The following is a 23,677-nucleotide window of genomic DNA, read 5'->3' on the forward strand; positions in this document are numbered from 1 at the left end:
GGAAAAATAGTTCTAAGTAAAAAGATATGCTTAGCAAGTAACGAGAATAAAAAACAAAAAAACAAAGCAGATTTGATCATTTTTAAAATAGCAGTCAGTAATTGCAAGCTTTTTAGTATTGAGCATTTCTTTTAGCATCGTGATTGACTCTATTCTTCGAGTCAGAAGGAAAGGAATCAAAACATCCTCACGCTGTTGTGGCGTTGAATTTCGGTGCCAATTTAAGTATATCCCTATAATCAGAGCATCATTCAAAATTATGGCCCATCCATAAATAGTTCATGAATAACTTCTTCAAGTTTGACATCGAAGAATCGCAAGTTTAGATCATTATTTCAAATATATCCAGAGTATGTAAACCTGCGTAAACTTAAGAGCACGAGCGAGTTAAAACTTCATTCTTGAATAATTTCTTTTTGCATTGGTATGCTGTGGAAGTTTCCGAATTTGAGTATCAGCATTTATACCGATGTAGTTGTCTAACTATTGTAAAAACATATGTAAGGCTCTTATCTGTTCCTTTATATATTAATCAAATCCTTAATGGAAGAAATGTGTGTAAAGAAATTATTAATGGCAAGATGGTTTGATTTCACAAGAGTTCTATTTCATGAAAGGCACGACATTTTTTAAGTGCTATAAACCAACTGAGCAAAAGGAAACGCCAAAATTACTGCCAAAGGAACTATTATGTATCCAATCCTGCAAGAACTAACCAGCCAATTTCGAGAAAATAGCCTTCAAGCTTTTTGAATAGATTATATGCTAGTAATTTGTCTCCACATTCAGCATCCCAACGGCGTTGGTATCAAATCAACAACATCATAAACGGAAGGTCGGTGTTCAATCCCCGTTGCGTCATTTTTCTTTCTTTCCTTTTGATTTTTTTCAAAATTATTCAAAATCAATCAACAATTTACAAATAGTTTTAATTAATACGTTTTTCATTCTTTTATGATAAATGTTTATTCTGCAAAAATAAATGTTTATTCTCCTCATGTGTGAATTTCTATTTAATTTTTTAAAAGAAAATTATTGTAAATGAAAACTTTAGGCTATAAAGAATTTAAATTACTGTTATCATCTTAAAAAAAGCTAAAAGCTTTAAATTTTTAGATTTTAATGATGACAAATTATTTGTTCTAACTGACCGGAACCGTATTTACATAGGAAATTAAAGAGAGCAGCTGGAAATTTTTTAAAATATGCAAGCAAACGTTTCTGATATTAATATTAAAAAAGAATTGTAGAAAGTAGGTGTTATGTTTCTGATCACGTAGGCAGATATTTTGGAATTTGAATAAGATGATATGGTATGGTAAGTATGGATGATATGGTGCGTCGCCCAAATTTCTGATGAAAGACAAATATTTTTTAATGTAAATGAAATTTGTTCTCCAAAGATCTCTTAAAGAAACATAGCTCTTGAGAACAATCATGATTTATCAGTTTTGCAATACGTCAAAATGTATTTTGTTTCCAACGTTTTTACAATAATTACCAATCCTATTATTGTATGTAACTGGAATTAATGAATGTGAAATTTCTATAAACAATGAATAATTTTTTATGATACTAGTAATTATAATTAATAATTATCATAATTTAAGTTATGTTTATAATTATTTTTTGTTTAAAAATTAAATTTTAATTCAAGTGTTAGGTGAATGAAAATATATTTTTACCCAAAAAAGGAATAATACGTTAATTAAAATTATATGCAAATCAGAAATTTAATTTAAATAATTTTGAATTAAAAAAACGCATTTATGTTTTTTTTTCTTTTAAGAATTAAATTATAATTAAAGTGTTAGGGATATAAATATTTTTTTTAAATAAAATAATGAATAACTTATTATTTAAAATTATCTTTAAATAATTAATTGAACTCATTTTTATTTAAAAAAGACATTTATATTTCTAATAATTTTTTAAAGTAGTAACGTTTGCTTATAAGTAGTAACGTAACGTGTATGCTTGGCAAAATTACTATTGCTATAACAAGAGGAGTTATAATCGTTTTTAACAGCATAAAAATGAATTTAAAAATTCACCAAACGGAATTGCATGCATGATTATAAATTATTTTTTTAAAAATTAAAGATGTTTCATTTAGTAATATGATGAATAAAATCTTTTTGCTTTTTTCTATGTTTAACTTTTTCAAACTTAACATATTTTACAAAACACTTGCGCATACATGCATATTAATTTCAAACTTAAACCATCGTTCTATGTAAAGTAATTTAATTATTTGGCATTGCAACCCAATTTTTTGTAATGTGTTTACCAGCATGATTCATTAATGATAATAACTTAACTATTTCACTGAAGAAAGAAAATTCTTCCATTGTTAAAAGAAACTGCTTTTTTAATCAGTATGCATTTGCTCTTACTAACAATGTGCTTTAATTTCTTACCTTCATTATCAATATAAGCTGATAAATTTCATCTACATATATTTGCAAAACTTTCAGCGATCTTCTCTCTCTTTATCTCTTTCTATATTTTTATTATATATTTGGCAGAACAATTATAGTTAGTTTCTGCTGAATAAAATCTAAAACAAACTAACAACGCATTTTCAGAATACGAATTATGTTAATACACACAAATATTCGGGGGAAAAAACAATGCGTACATAGTGAAATAATAGTTGTGTGAACTTTTTCTTTCAAAATAAGCAGCCTGTACAATATAGAGGGGGGCGGGCAACGTAAATATTTTTTACCCTGCTTTTTTCTTCTGCTGATAATATATATTTAAATATTTTTATTTCTGCTGATTGAAAATAGGAAGAGTACTTTTCACTTTTTTCTATACGAAGTATACAAGGAGAAAATACAGCCACATTTTAGATATTTCTAAACCTGAAAAACACATTTTTGGAAGTATGTCTTTGTATTTGTCAATGTATGCACTAATTCAGAGACGCATTCAGCTATTTGGATTGAGTTTGGAATGTAGTCTTAACAACACATTTGTAGACTTTATAAGGTTTAGGACAGAATACATCAAAAATATCTGTCTGCTCATTTGTATGTCGACATGATAACTGGAAGTGGAGAGAGCTGAATGAGTAACATTTGGTACTCATTTTTACCACTAGAATTTAAATTTTGTATACAAATTTTCGATAGAATCTATTAAAGGGTCGATTGTCTTTCAGTTTATATGTTCGCATGCATGTGAGCACGGTGACTTATTAAAGCAACGACTTAAATAAGTCAGATTTGGTATCTGGTCTTATAACTCAAATAGTAAATCTCTATCCTATTTTGATTTCATTCGCCGAAAGAAAGGCATTCAAATTGCATATTTGGCTTTCTTTATTATTCTAAACTACAAACACGTCTTTTGGTTTTGATATAGACGAAAGGGCTGGAGGCACTCCCGGTAGAATTTTCATCCATCCACTTTGCCATGATCTCCGATATCGAAGATGATAAAAGTCTGAGTACTCTTGGAATGGACTTGACTTGAACTTCAAAACAAGCCTATATCCAATCAGTATATGAATATAGAGAAGGCAAAATCATTTAATCTTTATTACGCATACTACGAGAAATGATAGTCATCCAGGGATGTTAATAGATATATCCTATTTATTCTTCTCCAAAGGCTAGAGAATGACGTACATGGTGCCCTCTTTACAGACAGACAATGCCATCACTAACGAGCTTCTTTCATAGATGAGACTTCTGTACATCAAATCTTTGTGACATAATAATATTTGTTATCTTGTTTTCAGAAACCAAGTTTCAGTAGGTTTCCCAAGTTTAAAAGAAAACACTTTATTGGTTCCGTTTCAGTATTTTAGAATATGGGATTTAAGAATTAAAAAAATATATGTATTTTTCTCTTGCACACAATAATGAGTTTTTAAATTTTGCATTCACTGGCAATGGAATCCCATCCTATTAGCACAAAATACCCAACAACATTGTTTCGCTATCTACGGGATGTTGGCCGGCAATCAGAATGTCGGACAGCATCTTCGAGATAGCGTTCAATATCTTGTGCTAATAAAGAATGCATATGCCATGTCTGCCCCACTTTTACTGCGCCATTGGGAAAGAGATAATAATTCTTATATTAGGTTTACACGTTACAGGAAAGAGCGGTGACAAAGCATTGTTGATAGACGTAAGTAATAAGAAGCCCTTTCTATAAATGAACTCCAAAACTATAGAAATAAGAACATCAAATTTGATATTTTCTAAGTATATGCAAGTATATTATCAGTCATTATTATCGAAGAAGCTTTAAATGCTAATTAATGTTTTCAAACAGTATGCTTTAAAGTTGGTATGTCTATGTTGACTCAATACTGGAATTCGAGGTAGGGATGACGAATATTTTAAGAGTGGTTATTATGTAACCAATATCAAAAAGTTCACAAATACAAGTGATCAATACTTTTCAAAGAGGGGTGTGATTCAAATTCTAGATACGATCTTACTGGTGATATTTCGATTACAGGTTTTGGATCACGATAGAAAGTAACAATCGATACGATATCACTGAAATTTATCGGAGCGGTGACTTCACTGGAAAGTAACAATCGATACGATCTGTCCAATGGAAGCTCTCAAACAAAACAGAAAAGGAGAAATCTGTGAATGGATTGAAAAGTGAACGGACCGGTTATTGGAATTATCGTATCATTGAATTGCATATCACTGAAATTTATCGGAGTGGTGACTTCACTGGAAAGTGTGAAGTCGCCGCTCCACTTCATGAGAGCAACCTGGACTTTCCGACATTCGCATTTGATGATGCACTATTCCATACAAATCCTTTTTAATTGCTTGTGACTTGACTTTCCATATATTCCGTTTACTACCGGCGCCATCTATTGGTAAAATATAGAACAAAAGTAAACATTTTAAAGAAATGACATATATATTTAAGTCATATTTTTCAGAAAATGGTTTACTCCAATAAAGAATTTAAAAAAATCAAATTTAAGAAGTTAGCTGAAATAGATAAATTAATTCAATCACACGTTACTGAAATTAGTAAATTAAATATTAATTACAATTAATAAATTTTATATTTAATATTAAGTAATAATTTTTAATTAATAATATGATTGAAATAACAGATATTTGGAACAAATATTTAAAAATAACAATAGCAAAATTATTCGTTATTCAAAAAATCGTGGATTATGCATCTCTAATTCGAGGTACCGATTAAAAACAAAACAAACAACTTTTTCGTAGAGTTCTAAAAATGTAAAGTTATCCGTGTATAAAGCCTTTTGACGGAAGCTTAAATATTATGTTGAAATTTGTTCTTCATTAAATAAGCGAAACAGAAAACATATCCGTGTAAAATCCGCAATAATGTAAGCATTTATTAAAAAATGCAATTAAAATGAAGAATTGCGATTGGCAACAGTATGTCAGGCTAATAGCAGACGATTAGTTGTTAGTTACGGTTTTTGAAAACGGAGTTATTTCAGGTCCAGCTGATCTTTTTAATCACATCTCTACAGATTGAATTGATTCGCAGTTCTCTGTTTGCTGTAAAGTATTGAGAACTCACCCCGTTATAAAGACACCACTGTTATATAAATGAGTGCCAAATTCTTTTGGGATAACATAGAAAAGATGAGCAATAGTAGACAGATTTCTGTGTTCATCTCTCAAATGAATACACAAATTCTTATTCATCTCAATAGTTATCGTAGCAAATGGAAACTTACTGTTCATGAAAAATCAATTATTAAGTGAAACAACATGTTTTTGTGTGTAAGATTAAGAATGCCTTTTATCTTCCACAAAATCTAGTAAATCCCAAAATGTAGTAATCAAAATTTTGTAAAAAATCTCATTATTAAAATTTTAAATAATTGCTCACTTATCTCTATCACACTTCAAAATATCCTGCTTAACTTATTTTGGTTGTTTTATGATATAATGTGTAAGTTTCTATTCCAAATTTTTGATAATTTTAATTATTTTATGGAAATTATCCAATAAGAAATTTTGCATCTAAGAGTATACCAAGAACAATTCCCATCTACTAAGTGTAGATGTTTTTTTTTTTTTTATTATGTCTTATTACTGATTATGATAACCATTTTTATTTTATCAATAAAACATATTAATAGACATTATTGGTCAAGCCATATATACTACACATATTAATGGTCAAAACATATTAATATATACTGGATATTAGCATACATGTTCTTACCCTCTTAGTGTGTAGTAATAGGTTATAATTTTATAAATTTAAATGAATTTCATTTGAAACATTTTCTACTCTGTGGATGAGTTTCGATCTTTTACAATGGTTGATCAGTATTTTCCAAAATTTATGAAAAGGTTTGTTTTCTATTCTTTTATGAATTTTATCCATAAAATTTTTTTAGCTTATATGAATATATAAGTAATTAATTAGGATACTAATTAGTAATATTATTATAAGTAATAATTTTACTGATTACAAATATCGGTAATTAGTAATATTATTGATACTTTAATATTTTAGTACCAGTCTTTTCTTGGTATGCAGAATTTTTCGTAAATTTAGCAAGTGATAGACGTTAACCCTTATAAATTTTGATGAAGCAAAACTTGTATAATTTTGGGGTCTGTTATTATATTAATGCCAATGCTTGGAAGTATTTTCATGGATTAGTATTGATATTTTTATAATGTAGGTTGGAAGCAGTGACATAAGCAGTAAGCACTGCATAAAGTTGTAAGCAGGAATACTAGGTCAGAGATTGCAATCTGCAATTTAGGTGTTTGTTAACCAAAAGCTTTCAGTTAGTATCTTCAATGCTGCATTAAAAAATAACAGTGATAAAATATAGCAATCTAGAAAAGGAAGTAGAAAGCAGAGTCTGAAGTTGCCAGTGGTTTAGAAAGGACCTAAACCGAAAATTTCAGTATCATGCCTAAGTGTTATCCTAAGATAAAATGCTTATATTTTCTTCCCCATTTCTTTATACAAATTATGTAATAAAATAAATTGCAGTGTAGTATTTTTTATGATAATTATTGTGCTATTAATTTATTATTGAAATAATTTATACTTTAAAAAAATTCTGTTTGGCATGCTTTAAAATGCTTTATAATCTAAACTACTGGTACAAAAATAGTTTACAGTCTTTTATTAATGAATTATATCTTCATGCTCTAATTACCTTTTATATTTTGTCAATGAGTAAAACTAGATAATGCATATTGCACCTAGGAGACTGCTGTAGTGGTTTCAAAATTTTAAAAGATTAAAAAGTTCTACTTTCATATTTTTGAACAATATAAAAATAGTGATATCATATTAAAATGGCTGTAAAAATTACATTTGAAAGATACATTTTTTTAAAACTTAGACATGCTTATAGGATTAGAATAAGATCACTAATTACACTCTTATTAGTAGCTGATATATATATAGTTTAATAATGATTTTTTTCCTTTGTATGTATTCTTTTAAAATCCCTTCTCTTTTTTGTGTAATATGATTGTTAAGATCAGGGTTTATTAATATTTTGGAACTTAGTAAGATGTATTAGTACCAATGCATTTTATAAATGTTCCAAATTGATATTGAAAGCATTAAACTGAATTTTGACTGCAAACTGGCTTTCTTCATTGTTTTGGAGGATATAATAACTTAATAACACATTTTCAGCAGATTCTCCAATTCTTGTAATCAGAAACATACAAGATGAATCTGTGTAATAATAATAATAAAAAAATGAGTAAGGAAATTTAAAATAAATTTCAGTGAAATATATTAAAATATACTACTACTCTAGGAGCTATGTTTTAATTACTTCTTGAGAAATATATTTTTTGCACCATTGCTCATTTCTGAACTGACTAGGCAGTATCATTAAGAGTAAACATAATGTATATTTGGTTCAATTTCATTTCCTAAATTTTCATATCACCTGAAACTTTTTACATTTTATATTTAAATCTTTTATTTTATATTAATGAAAAAAAAATTTTTTTTTCGATAAAGAATTGTCTTTCACATTCCTTTACACTATTATCAAATGCACAGATTAAGGAATTATGAAGATTAAAGAAATGCTTTTAATCAATTTTTCATTTCTTGAAAATATATCTATAAAAGTAAAATAAGCAAATGTGTGAACAAATGATGATAAATAAGAATATTTAGAGAGATTATTAATAGTATTATGCATTTTTGTATCACATCATAAACTGGATTACAATAAACTGGAAATTTTAAGTTTAAATTGGGCATGCATAGTCTGGCTTATTTTGTTCACTATGTTGGCTTAACATGTAAGTTTTACATTTTGTGTAATTAAGGAATCTTATAACTTTCATAGTTATAAATTTATTAAATGACATGTATAAATTTTATGCATTTCCATTATATATCAAATTATAAATCTTTTTGCAAAAAATCATTTTTTTGTATTGCATATAATAGAAAACAAATGTAAATATTTTTAATGATAAAGTTTAAAAAATTAGTTCTCAACAAAAGAATATATTTGAATGCCATCCAGAGGATAACAGACTCGCTATATCCCTCACTGTTTACATTCAAGTTCATATTTGAATGCATTTGTTTTCTGCAAAAGCAATTTGTAAGTTTAACATTAGGTTTATTTCTTAAATGAAAATTCAGTGTTTTAGTTCCAGGGTAATTTGGCTAGTAAATTATTTACCTAAATATAGTTTTATAAAATTACTGGTGACAGTTTTCATGGATAGCATTTAACTAATGATTTTTAAAAAATAACAGTTTGATGTCAGCAAGAATTTTCTGTAGCATATTGTGTAGTGTTATAACTGATATTTTGATACTGTAAATATTGATAATTCATAATTCATAAAACAGTTTGTTTTAAGAAAACACACAGAATAATATAAATTTAATTAAGGGCAAATGGACTTCATAAAAGTGTATCATATATTCACTTTGATTTGATGGGAATTCATATAACTAAAGTGTTGCAGACAAATTGTTAAAAATGAAATTTATTACATGAGAACTCTGTATAAGATGATTTTTAAACTTAATTGATTCATTTTCAGATGAGAATATGAGATTTAAAAACTTGCATTTTCTTTAATGCTATGTGAATTTAAAATTTCTGTAGTATTGTCATATCCATCCGAGTTTCATGCTGCTTCCAAATAATATAATAATCAAATAAGATATTTAGGTTTTCTTCCATTATATAAATAAATATTTATATTAAAATTTAAGCATATATTTTGCTAACACACTGTTTTATTTTTCATTTTTTTTCATTTTTTATTTTTGAGTTGTAAGGAGAAATTGATAAAAACTCACAGTGAGTTTGTTCACAAGATAAACACTCATTAAATTTTTTCTATGTGAAAATTGAAGATTGTTTTGCATAAATCTATATTATTGTTGTGAGTCAATCAAGGAATTAATTGCTGACCACAAGTTATCAATATAAAGTTTTGATTTTGAAATTTGCAGATATTTTAAAGCCTGCTGAATTTAATTGGAAAACACAGTTATATGCACTGATGTTTAAATACATCATGTTTTTATAAATACCAGCAAATTAAAAAAGAAATTACTTATTAAAAAAACATGAATTTAAGAAAAAATGCTGATTTTTAAAATTTGTGTATTCTTGTACAAGTGATTCCAAAAAAGGTTTCAAATTTTTCTTAAACAAACATATAAAAATTCTGTTATTCAAGTCTTATTCCTTGAAAGCAGTTTTTTAATGTATTATGTTTAGTTTCTATATAAGTACAATTTTATAAAATATATATTTTTAACTACTAAAAACGTTTAGATATAGAAAGATTAGTGATTAGAAGATATGATGTCATGTTATGTTGAAAAGATAGTACTTTGAATGTATCTAGGCTTGGCAATTTATTAAATTTCAAAAGAATATTCTTTGAGAAGAAATGCAAAAGGAAAATCAATTTTAAATTGTTCATCTTAATTAAACTGAAAAATGATTTTTTTAAAGAAAACTTTCCTCCAATTATTTAGTAGTAGATTTTCAATAAATTCTCAGAAGCTAATATTTAGAAAAATTCTGATGGTTTTAAATATAAATAGATTTTATGTATAAAAGCTTTAATTCTCCAATATTTTTTTAAGAATGAGTATGAGATAACAAGTAAAACTTAATATTAGAAGTTAATATTTTAAAATATTGATAATATTTTATTAACATGAAATTGAAAATACTGCAAATTAAATCTTATGTTTTGAAGGGATGATTATGCTTGCTATCAAAAAAGTTTTAAATGAATGAAAAATCTGAATGCTGTGATAAAAGATAAAAAGAATAATGTAATAATATAACTTATTTTTGTATTCAAGTACTTTGCTACAATATATCTAAACTAAACAGTTGTTTTTGCAGAAAATCCTTTTTTAGTGAATCATGGCAATTTGATTTTAGGTATTTTAGGCTATATGTCAATCAAAGTAGAATAATAATCCATTGTTTAAACTCTGCTGTGGCTATAATATACTTTATTGCAAATATTTTCTAACAATGCTTCACATAATTAATTCTTTAAAGAAAATGACATCCTTATGATATATAAAATGAGCTATGTTTAATGAAATTATTCTTTAAATATATATATATATATATATATATATATATATATATATATATATATATATATATATATATATATATATATATTATCTTATCTGAAGAAATTTTGTGCTTCTACAGAATAAGTTTTCAATAATGTTATCCAGCATATTTAGTTATTCAGTGCCATAACTATAATTCAAAGAGAGAGTGCTTGAATATTTTTGTGATATCTTAATTCACTACAAATTAAATATTAAAATTTTGAAATTATTGAATGAAAAAAATCTTGAAAAATTTCACAAAATTCAATAAATTCAAAATTTATTACAAATATTAGAAATTCATGCTAGTTGCAGTAAATTAAAATGGGTTATTTTTCTTTATACTTATATTCATTGCATACTATTGCATATTAAGTTAATCATTTTTTATAGGGAGGTGACAGACCTGAAAATGAGGTAAATAAAATTTAGCATGCAATAAAAATTTTGATAAGTACATTGTGAAAAATGTTTCTTTTCTTCATTAGTTTAAATTGCACAAAATAAGAATTTTTAACACTATCATCACTTAATCAAAACTAGTTAATATGCTAATTAATTTTGAGGCTTAAAGCTGCAATTAGTGCCTGTATAATTATGTCATTTTATTTGTTTAGTATGAAGAAGTTAGGAAAAGACTACTCTAGATTAAGGTGGAGTATACCCTAGATTATAATCCCTACTATTATCGTTAACATTTTCTTGAGAAAATAAAGAATAAAGTTGTACTTTTTTGTAACTTTAGGATGATGAAGGCTCTGCAGCCCTATATTTTAAAGAAATCTTCTTTTGCCATTCATAGATTTAAAGTATAGTTACATAAATCAATCCATGTTTGAGATGGGGAAATTATCTACCATTTTATTGTTTAATATTTCTGAAGCATTTATAAAAATAGTTTTCAGAATATCTTACATTACATTAATTCCTTTGTGTTTTATTAATCATTTTCTGATTTTTTTTTTAGGCCAGCACATTCTTAAGTAAATATTCCAACTTTATGCCTACATTTGGACGATGGTGACATTATGTCTGATCCAGAATTCTCTCCTCCAAAGCAACGAAATAATTTACCTTTACATATAGACTGCAATGGTAAATTTTATCTCGCTATAATCTATACGCTTCTCTTTTATTAATGATTTTAAACAAAATTATCAAATAATTATTTCATTACATTGCTTTGTATTATTACATGATGTTTAAACTTAATCATTTATATTTTTAATTATGCAAATGCTTTTTGTTTTCTTATTTTGTAATATTAAATATTATCTATAATTTTATTCATCAGTCATTTATTAGTTTATGTTATGTGTACAATGATATGAACAATATAGTTTGAAACTTACTAATTTTTGTATTTCATATTTAAGACAATTTTTCTATAAAGCTATTATTAATTGATTTTGAGGAAAATAAAAAATTGTGGAACTATATTAATGAACTAATGAATGATACAACTAAAAGTTAGTTTTTTATGCTGATAAGTATGAATTAAAGTGTAGCATTGTATGGCCAAGCAACAAGCAGCAAAAAATGAAATAATTTTTTGTCTATATATTTGTCCTTTTGCATGCATTATTTACTGATGGAATAGTTATATTTTCTCAGTTACTTTTAGCAGTTGGATAGCATTCTAGCTTTTTTTAATTGCCTTACTTTTTATTTTATAGTATTCAAAAAGCAATTGCTTTATAACATGAATATTTTTTTTTTTTTTACAAATATTTCATATAACATTGACTCTTATCTGTAGTAGACAGAATAAAGAATTTATGGTATGGTTCATGTCCTTACATACACATTGACAAAAATTTTTATTGTTAATTCTGTTTACATTGTGTAATAAAATCATGAGTAAAATGTTAAATAATTCTATAATGATTCCATGTGTAATTCAAAAGCTATGAAAATATATGAATAAAGGACTCTTTTTCTTATTGAACACTATTATCTTGTGCTGCAAAGAGGTTTCATTTGATAGTGAAATTTGTATATGTAGTTTTTTCTTCAAATAATTGTCCTGTCAAATGTCTTAAGAAATTGCACTGTAATTTGTACCATTTTGGAAAATAAACAAAGATTTATAATCTTCAGGATTTTTTAAATTGGTGAATAACCGCTTTTGGTTTAGTTGTTCCATCATATTTTTAAAAAAAATCAAGTAATATAAAAGTTGTTATACCATCACTGATGCCATTTATACATTATTTCTTCAAAGAATGGTGTGATTATTCATACATGGGATAGCTGAATTTAGGGTAGTAACAAACTTTGCCAAGTTTGAAGACATTTGCAAAATTTTTGAAAAGCTAGTATCAAAAATCAGAAAGGAAATAATTTTGATTTATATGCTGTATGATTCAAAATAAATTCTCTGATTTCAAAAATTCACTGTGTAATTAATAATTACTGTATATAATTGAAAGGTACATATCTTGAATTCTGGATGCAAACATAAACATCTGTACCTTTTGAAATGTGTGCCGTTCAGTAACATTCAGCAACTATCAGTTGCACATTAAATAGTTGGAATCAGATCATTCATTCTGACTTGCTTTGTATAAAACATTTGATAAAAGTTACATAGCTTAATCAGGAATTTAATCCTTCACATGTTACATTTTACTGTTGATCCTCTGATGATTCAATAATCTAAACATCAGTTTAACTATAGAAAGAAGTGTTTCTGTTTTAATATTACACTTTATTAATTCTCTGCTTTCTGTTCCCTGAAAATAATAGCATTTGATTAATTTCACTTTATTGGTTTATTTTACATTTATTCTGAATGCTTCATACATTCTTGCTCTTAGGGTTGTGAAATCTTAGTTTGAAAAGAGATCATGGAAAGGAAAAGTTCAGAAGCTGAAATGTAATGTTGCATAAAAGGTGTCACGATGTTGCTAAACATTTACTTTATAAACACACTAAATCTTTAACAATATTTAATTCATATATGTAGCTGCTATGAATTCTTTATATATTACAAGTCCATTTAGAAAAGTGTCAAGTAAAAATGGTTCAATGCTTCCATATTGTATAAATAAACAGTTACAATTGAAAATCTATTAATCTATCGAAAATTATATTTCTGGATGATATTTATTACTGTATTATTATGATACTGAAATCTTTAATCTAATCTCTAAACTGAAAGATTTAATTTCAAAATTCTTATATACGATTTCATTAAAAACCATTGTCAAAAGCAACGTTTTTTTTTGTTTGTTTTTCTGCAAATTATACTTTTTCTTGTATATCTTGCTTAATGAATTTGAGCTTAAAAATGTTTTGAATCAGAATTTGTAGGATCCAATTTAAATATCTTATCTTATTATTTGCTTTCTTTATTTCAATTCTTAAAAGTTTAAGCTCTTATAATGTCATAAATACATCTGACTCTTTAAAAATGTTCTTGTATTATGTTTTGTTATAATATTTGATTTTGTCATTCTTATTCTAAATTAGTGAAAATGCGAGCTTTTTTTTCTCTTACTGTAGAGTAATTCTTTTGTATGTCAGAGAAATTTCAGAGAGTTATTTAAAAGAATTTGCCATTAAATATTAATTTCATTAAGTTAAATAAGTACATACCACATAACTGAAGAATATAAGTGTATATATTACCGTTCTTGTTTGTCTTAGGTATGATGGTAGCTCTAACCGCTAAATAACTTAATATTTCACATTTCTCTTACTTTTATGTGCTTTACATTCCATGAGCATACAATTAATGTGTGAGAGAAGACTATCATTATTTTATAAATTTTCTATGCCTACAATATATGGATTGCCCAAACAATAATTATTTTTTAAATGAAATGTTGCTAAGAAGCAATAATGCCATTTAATTTCGAATATTTTATGAAAAACTGGAATCACACGAATCGAAAGTAAAGTCAACAATTAAATTTTTTAATTTTTATTTTTCGAACCTGCATCGATGTTAGTATTGTATGAGTGAATATCCGATTTAATTTTTGTATGTGAGATATCTTATAACTTCATAATATTTGCCAATTAATGACCTCTATATTTTTTCTAAAGATAGATATGTTGAAACATGTAAGATTATCACTATTATACTATATTATAAAGGATTCTATATTATACAATTGTTAAACAATTAGATTACGACTGTTCATTCATCAAATCAATGCACTTATTGAATTAAAAAAATGGAGAATTCTTCAGCAATTCATGGTTATTCTTTCTAATATACTTCTTTCATTAATTAAAAAAAGCGGTTTCTTTTACTGATTTAAAATTTTCTAAATTAAAACGTTTATTTGAAATTTGCAGATATTTGAAATTAACTGAAATGTTGAATATCTTTTTAGATCTTCAGTTTAAGGAGAGGGAGCCCAAATGCGTGAATTCCCTTTGCAATTTGATAAACACCAGATTGAAGCTCCTGGAAAATGAAATTTTTGCTCAGCATAGAGTTTGGGAATACATACAAAGAGAGGTGATAATTCTAATAAAAATTTGTCTATTTCATATCAATTTTTTAAGCTGAATTTTTTCAAGAACCTGCTTATCACTGATATATGCAAGATATCTATTTTTTTAGTTATGAAATAAGAAATTTAAATTCATTAAGCAGTCATCTAATATATATATTCTTCTATTAGCATAAATAATTTATACTAAAATACTTTTAAATATTCTTGCTGAAACTCATTTTGTAAAAAAAAAAAAAAAAAAAAAAAAAAAAAACCTATTTAAAACTTTTTTAGCTGTATTTTATAACATTCACAATGAATTCATTACCTTTTATTACGTTTCCATACTTTTGTTGGAGTGGGTTTTCATAAAAAAAAAAAAAAAAAAAAAAAGTACTTATTATAGCATTTATTTGGTTCATAATTTATGTGAATTCATTATTATATTAATCTGATTTATTTGTACTTAATGTTTTATAAAGTTTTCAAATTAATTTAATTAACTCTCTTTAAAAATCTCTAGCTAGGGTAAATAGTCCTTGGATTACAATATTTTTTTAGGTTTCCCACTTGACAGATTTCTCAATATATGAATTAGATCAGGATTTAATTCTGATCATGTAATATACTTATTTTTTTATACACTTCTGCATGTTTATTGTCTGCCCTCTGTTTAAATGTGATGTTAATAATATGCGCAACTTCTGTCAAGTTCCATTTGAAACTCACACAATAATATTGTGCAAATTCGCATTTTTTCATTTTTAATTTAACAATCTGAAACTACAGTAAATAAATAAATAAAAATACATAAATAAATTTTGAATATAAAACCACTTCGATTTAAAATTAAAGAGCAATTTACACTTTTTGACAGGGCATATAACAAAAGTAGAATTAAATAAATTGATTTCACAAAATTGCTCTCAGTCTAAACCTTGAAAAACGGCAATTATTTTCTCACCAATATAATAAAATCTCTTATCGAAATTTCGTAGAAAAGAAATTTGTAGAGTTTTTTTTTTTTTTTTTTTGACATTAAAACACCTTCATAAAATTTAGGTGCTCTGTAGAAATAATCATTTCTGTGAAGAAAATAACTTAGCAATTTTGTTTCTGTATATTTTAACAATAGCCATCAAAATTAATTGTGTGGAAAACGAAGATGTGGGAATTGTGTTAGAATATTTTGAATTTAAACATTAGAACTGCACAATTATGATCTTTATTTATTATTATATGATTATTTAGGAATTTTTTTGAAAAACAGAAAAAATTTTCATTAATGAATGAAGAAAGAAATTACAATGATGAATGAAGAAATTACCATTTTGAATTTATCGGATCTTATCATAAATGAATAATTTTTAATTCTGTTAATGTTTTCTGTCATTCATTTTATACTATGGTTGCATTATATATACTTTTATCATAAATAATAGGAAGAGGAAGTACATTCAATTTTATATTGAAAAACCAATAGGATGTTAAGTCTGCTGCTTTTGGGTATTATAATATTTTATATATGATAATAATTTGAAATCTGTTTTGCTAATTCTGGTTATTATAATTTTAAATATAAAGAAAATTAATAGATACATAAACTGATTATTAATTATACTTGTGAAAAATAATTATTCAATTAAAAATATCTTGAAGTACATTTTCACTTGTATATGATTACTTACATGTTTGCAAATTAAGATAAATTTTTTCTCCTTTTTGTGTTTTATTAGCTTGTAATGAAGATCGTCTGTTTCTAGTTATCTGGTATATGAAGTTGTTGTTTTGCTAAAGATAGTATTGAAGTTTCATTTTTTTTTCTTATCTTAAATGACGCATTGAAGAAAATTGCATGTACATCCGTAAGAACATATATTTTTTTGCATGTCTTACAGCAAGCTAGTTAATAATTTATCGCATGTCATTAGGATTTACTGCAGCTGTAACATTTTTGCTACGATATGGAACACATCGTAACTTTAATGCATATTTCTGTTTAGCATGTTTTAAATAGCAAACACAAATATGGAGCTAGTATTTAATAACATGACATGGCATGACATTGACATGGAGCTAGTATTTAATAAGAGCCAAGCGGCTTTTTAAAACTTTCTAAGGAATACTAAGACAGGATGGACTTTGGGCTTTTATTGCTCTACTTATTCTCAATTAGAACCTATGTCATTTTGGCCAAATACATTTGTTTATATTATGAGTTTTAACTTGATGTGCCTTTTCTTCACAGAAGTTATTCAGATTTCTGTAATCATCCACAAGTTTATTAGTTAAGAAGCCTGAAGATGGTTTCTGTAAGTAATTAATCTTATTAGTAAATTTTAAATTAAATCGCCTCTCTTTGCGAACTAGAAGCTTCTTTCCAATATGAAGCTTAAGATGCCAACTTTTTCTATCCTTGATGAAAGATATCCTTCCAAAAATTTAACTGTATGTGTGCATTGAGGGTTCTCTTGTGGAAATCCGTTAAAAAGTTGGAGTCGAAATGTATATAGTAATCTGTTAAAAATTCTTGTTAATATTGATAAAAGAGTTGAGCTAAATACTATAACTTATAACATTTGCCAGGTTTTTGACTTTTTTTCTGGGTACACAGCATATCGACATCACTTTATTATGGCCCTGTAACGATTGTGGTTTTTTTAAAATGATTTAGCAGAAATCTTCTCCAAGGCTGTATTTGACTTACCAATACATCATTCTCTTGTTGATTGCTAGTGGTTTTCGGTTTCAAGTTTATGAAGGAAGTTTTGTAAATATGCTACAAAAAATTTCTTGAAGCTGTATTTGGAGGCCCATATTTTCTTTGATCATAGAGAACTACTACTCGCAAGGCCAAAAATTATTTTCGAGAAGTTAATGATAATTATCTCCAGAAACATCTTCACCCATACTTGTTTTTTTTTCAACCCAGCTTTCTGTTTAGCATGCCTGAGATAACTTTCAACTATTTCAACTTCTGCTCTAACTTCAGTGACACTGCCAACAGTGATTATTTTAAATTTGTTAATTTTGTGCCTGTTTAAAAGTTAATGTACCATTTCTATCTGAAGTGCAATCTGTTAGAAACTCACCAATGAAATGTTTATTTGCAAACTAAATAAATTTGAACTGAAGACTTGGTGCGTTAAAATGTAAATAACGCTTTATTTGACGGGAAGAAGCAATTTGAGCTTAGTTTACCAAATATGTGTAACTAAACCAGGCAGTTATTAAATTGTTTTTTGTTAATAATAAAAATGTAATGTTATATGTTTTTGAGTATAATTTAGATCTTATATTTAATTATTTGCCAGAGAGATTTTGTTATGAAATTTGTTTATTTTATTTTACTTCAAATATGAATAGATAATATATGGTTTTCCTAAAAATGATCTTGCTTGATTATAGAAGACATTAATCTGTTTGAACTTGAACCAAGGCTTGGAAGATGAAGGGACAATATACTGACTTTTTTAGCTTCTTTTTTTCTCACTATATTTCTTACTATATAAAATGTTAATAATTATGCATTGTAGTAGCAATATAAATGCAGAGCAGCCATCTCCTTTTGTGTTATTCTGTTTTTTTTTTTTTTTTTTTTTTTTTTTTGTTATTTTTTCTTCTGAGTAAGTGCATTGAATCCGCATAATTTTTCATATTAGAAATATTAGTTTTGTTGTAATGCAGTTCTGCATATTATAAGTTTTAATGGAATAATTTTCAAAGTTCCGTGGAAAAATCTAAATATTTTATGTTTCATTTGGAAGATATTCGTTTCATGGCTTTTGAATTTTTATTGATTAAAAGAATTCACGTTTATTACTTCATTTTGATTCTTTGAAATAGGATGCATTTTTTTTACTGTTTAAATATCGGATTTGTTATAGAAATAAATGCCTGTCTTGGGTTTTAGTATTTTACAAGATTTTTATACATAAAACTATTTTGTCCCTGTCTTTATTTTGTGCTTTATTTTAGGTGGACGAAGTTAAATCTTTAATTGAGGACTGTACGTCTACTTGTGACTCATCTTCTTTAAGTGGTCATGAAAATGAAAGTGAAATTGTGGATTCAGCTCTTGAGAGTCATAAAACCTGTAATAGTTTACTTTGGGACAAAATCAAACAAGCTGAAGAAAATGTAGAAGAAAAGAAATCATTGATGCAAATTCTAAGTTCTGATGTCCTGAAATTAAAAGGTTCCAAGAAGAAATGTAAAAGAAAGTTGGAAAAAGCCAGTTCAAATATTGACTTGATACTTGAGGTCACGAATGGTTTACATGCTTTAAAATGTGATGAGTGCAAATTTTGCAGTGAACACTTAGATTTTAGAGAAGGACTTTTGTCTTCTGTTATTGACTTAATTCATTTCAGTGAAAAAAATTACAACCATTGTGTTGAAGAAAATAAAGCATTGAAATCATGCCTCCAAAAAATTTACTTAAAGACAAAACGATGCCTTCTTCACAGCCAAATTTATGTGAAAAATACCCACTTTCAGCAATTAGCCTTTGAACCAGATAATAGCAATTTTTGTACCGACAGTATATATTCTAGTTTTGAAGAATTTTGTCAACATTTTCAAAATCTTCAAGAAGAGTTGATGCAACTTAAGCATATTTTATTAGCTGCCGAAGAAAGCCATCTTGATGAAGTATTTCAAAGCTCCCATTCTTCTGACTGCAGATGTTTCAGCCATTCAAAGAAAAGAGATTCTTGTTTAGATAGTGATTTTGAAGCAAATGAAATAAAATTTACCAAAAATAATGAGAAGAATCTTTGTTATTATGAAAAGAAAATAAAAAGAGTAAGTATTTTATAAAATAGAGTATCTAATTTGTTTTATATCTTTGTCAATTGAAATATCGCGGTATTGTATATATGCAAAGAATGATCTTAACTCAATAAGAATGGGATCAGTGAATTCTTAAACGTTAGAGATAGGAAGTTTGATTAAAATCTCCTAAGTGAAATTCTGTACCATAACAGTTCTGCAGGCATTGCATCTGCTTAAAGATTTATACTGTGTATACTAAGCAAATGAAAAACAAATAATTCTTTCTTAACTGAATTTATGAGTTCATAATGTTTCATAATTATTTGATGTTTTTTTAAAGATATGGCTTGAATTTATTTGAACTTCTAATAAATTTCACCTTTTCATATTGATCCTATATTGTGTTGCTGTGAAGTATAATTTTTGCTCTTTATATTTAAAAATATACTTTGAAATCATTTGCTTATTAGTGATTGGAGCTATTGTGCTTCATAAAAGTACAGATTCTGTTCATAGATATTTAAAATAGCTTCCTTTGTAGTTCCATGGAATTTGCACTAGAGAAAAGAAGGAACAGAAGTCAGATTTTCTGGAATGTGTAATAATATCAATAAATCTTGTGTATTGAAAATTTTCAATTTTTTTGGAAGATATAAAGTTTTTTGTGATGAAAAGTTTCTGTCTTGGGCATTTTACGATATTAAAAAGGTATTGTTAGATACATATGATAACGTTTGTGACTCTTCGATTCAATAATTGTCTGATCCCCATTTCAAAAGATAAAGATTATCATTCTATACCTTATTTAAACTAAAGTCGTTGGTGCTTGTTGTGTAATTTTTGCCTTGAAATAATATACCGATTTCCACAATTATGTTCGAACATTATTATAAAACCATATTTGATAAATAATATTGATGCTTATTTCCTTAATTTAAAATATTTATTTCATTTGCGGGCCATACTCTGTGAGTATATATTTATACCACAAAAAATATGTAATACAAGGTAAGTGAAAGATATGCAATAATTTTTTCAAATAATCATTCAATATTTAAAATTTTTTTGTGAAAACGTGTCTAAGGACTCTTGAATCGTTTTATTCTTTTTAAATTGATATTTGAGTATAATTAATATACATTCTAAAATTTTTTTATTAAGTGGTTACAAACTTATTTGAAATACATTGAAATTAATGTGATCAATAATTTCTGAATGATATTACCGGGATATATATTTCACAAGTGCACATTTAGTTTGCGACCGAGGGCGGTATTCTTAATTTTAGCTAATCATTTTATAAATCAATGTTTAGAAGGGAGGAGCCTTTAATTTTGAGAGAAAATATAAACAGATACTAACAAATTATTTTCTTTGGCATTTTTTTTTTTTTTTTGTGAATGCCATCTTTAATATCAGTCTTAATACAATTATAATTTTATAGTCAATGATAAAGTTTCATTTGAGACATTATGCTTCATCATATCGTTGATGCAATAGCATAGTATTAACATATTTTATGATGATTTAAGTCGAAATTACCTTTTAATTTAAAATGTATGTATTTTACGTCTTAGCTGAACAATCGAACTTGTTAAATCATGGTAACTACTTTTATAATTTAAACGCATTTTCCCGAGACTAACTTTGTCTGGTACTCTAACTACAAACATTATATTAACCTTGGGAAGGATTGCCTGAGTTGGATAGGTAAATCGTGTAGCAAATATATGTAAACTATGACAAGACATTGATTTAAGACTAATTAAGATTTAAGATCATTACTATCAAGTCGATGCGAGAAAGTTCTTATCTTCTATGGCAAGTGAAAGATGATAGAACAGGCAAAACAACAATGCTGAAGTTTGCAGATACTCTATTTATAACCCATTTCTTTTAAAATGCCTTAACAAAATAAATATTGCTTTTTATCTTTATGTACTGTGATAAAGAAAAAAAAAACCCCTAAAGATTTGTATTTCTCAATATATTGTCAAATCAAAGTATTTCTTTAATAATTATGTAATCAGTTACACTTCCTAATTTTCAATATAGGGAAGAAAAATAAATCCCTCTGAAAATAATTAAGTTTACTGAATAAATCTTTGGGATATTTCTTATGTCATTATTTCGATCTCTGCTACAAATTAGTACTGATATCATTAGCATATTAAGCTAATTAAATTAAAAAAAAATATCAAGGTGAATAAATTAGAATGAAGAGAAAAAATACTTATTTTTTTTATTATAGCATGTCTTAAATGATTAAAAAATCTATCATTGATGATGAATAATAAAATTATTAGAGGCAACCAGTTTCATTTTGAACCGCAAGACATCGCAAAGATTTTTACATTCTTACTTTTGCATCATGCAAACATAAAGCTGTGTGTGTGAAAATTAGTATACCACTTCTGGTGCAAGATGAATGTGCACTTGTGAAATATGCTACTGGGATTACAGTGGAATAGATGATTAAATATTGTTAATTTTTTAATTATATCAAAGCATTTATTAAACATTTCTTCAGTATGGTTGTCTTAAACATATTTGTAACATGATCATTAATCCTTATTATATTATATCTTCTTTCTAAACCGTTTGCAAATATAAATTGTAATCGCTATGTTTGTTAGATTATTAAACATGTAATTTTTCTTTGGTATTCTTTTGTGTGTTATAGAATAAATAATACATTTTCTAAAAGTTTTTATGTTTTGCTTGATCGTAGGGAATTCGAATTATTTGAATTCTCAAAAAAATGTTAATTTAATTTCTATTCTATTTGTATATTTTGGGCCGTTTACTCAAAAATACTGTTTTTCCTCCAGAAAGGTTTAAATAGCTCGAATTTTTCCTTAAATTTGATTCTGAAGCAGTATCTCTGTTAACTACTGAAGAAATGGTAAAATATACTATTCCTGAAAGGGAATTCAGTTTGCATTTAATGATAATAAATATTCAAAATTATTTGAAAAAATGCTTTGGCATTATCTTGATATTTTCTGATTTGAATTATTCAAGACCATAAAGTCGAGATTTTGATTAATCAAAAATTCAAAATAATTATAAATATTTTCATTTGTATTTTAAAAGATTCGGTATTTACCATAAAGACGTATTTTTCGAAAATTTATTCTGTTTCTTTTCTATTCATTAAGATAAGTATTTTTTTTTCACATTGAAATAATAGCAATAAATAAATAAATAAATAAAAATAAAAAAAATGAGTAATCAGCTATAGAATTGAATTTTTATTGTCTTTCTGACCTAAAATTAGATTAAAAAATAGTTAAAAAATTTTAAAGAAAAGCTAGCATAACTTATTAATTTTATTTGTGAACATGTTGCATTTTTTAAAGTCTGATAATCATGTTGCGCAGAAGTGTGAGAATTGATTGATATGTGATACTTAATCCCCCCCTTTTTTTGTTGCATTTTTGGGGAAAAAGTTTTGATCCATTTTTACCAAAAGATATTTCTCTTCAATTCGGGTATACTTATGTGTAAGAATAGATTATACATGCTATTTAATGATTTTATTTATCACAATTACTTATTTGTATATACTGCAAATATTTTTTCATTATTTCAGTCTTTGTTTTATATTCAAAAATTATTAATTCTTAGCTCAGTTGCTGTGATGAACCAGAGAATATCGATCCAGATTCACTATTTGAATCAAATCAAGTTTTTGGTACTGAATCCAGTATTGCAGACAAGCAGGTATGTTTTAATGTAGTATATATTTATATCATTCTTAGTACGTATTTCTACGTCAACGTTGAACTTGCTTTTAAATATCACTCTTCGTGGAAAGTTTGACTTATATGTTTTGGAAAAGCAAC

The 23,677-nt window shown here is 26.3% G+C and overlaps 1 protein-coding gene across 3 annotated transcripts in view; it reads left to right on the plus strand.

The window, feature by feature from the left end:
• The window catches only part of LOC129960972 (putative leucine-rich repeat-containing protein DDB_G0290503), a 101,929-nt gene that overhangs the window by 51,813 nt on the left and 26,439 nt on the right, over positions 1–23,677 (plus strand). For 2 of the 3 annotated variants that reach the window (XR_008783734.1, XM_056074752.1), the window contains exons 1-5: positions 6,240–6,338; positions 11,570–11,697; positions 14,949–15,076; positions 19,032–19,859; positions 23,460–23,555. Coding sequence is in view for 2 of the 3 variants with exons in the window: in XM_056074752.1 (XP_055930727.1) it covers positions 11,631–11,697; positions 14,949–15,076; positions 19,032–19,859; positions 23,460–23,555 (1,119 nt within the window). In the remaining variant the exon portion in view is untranslated. Of the gene's footprint in view, positions 1–6,239; positions 6,339–11,569; positions 11,698–14,948; positions 15,077–19,031; positions 19,860–23,459; positions 23,556–23,677 lie in introns of those variants that run through there. The other variant, XM_056074753.1, reaches the window with a different exon arrangement.

The sequence above is a fragment of the Argiope bruennichi genome, chromosome X2 (assembly GCF_947563725.1).
Source record: "Argiope bruennichi chromosome X2, qqArgBrue1.1, whole genome shotgun sequence".
Taxonomy (NCBI): domain Eukaryota; kingdom Metazoa; phylum Arthropoda; class Arachnida; order Araneae; family Araneidae; genus Argiope; species Argiope bruennichi.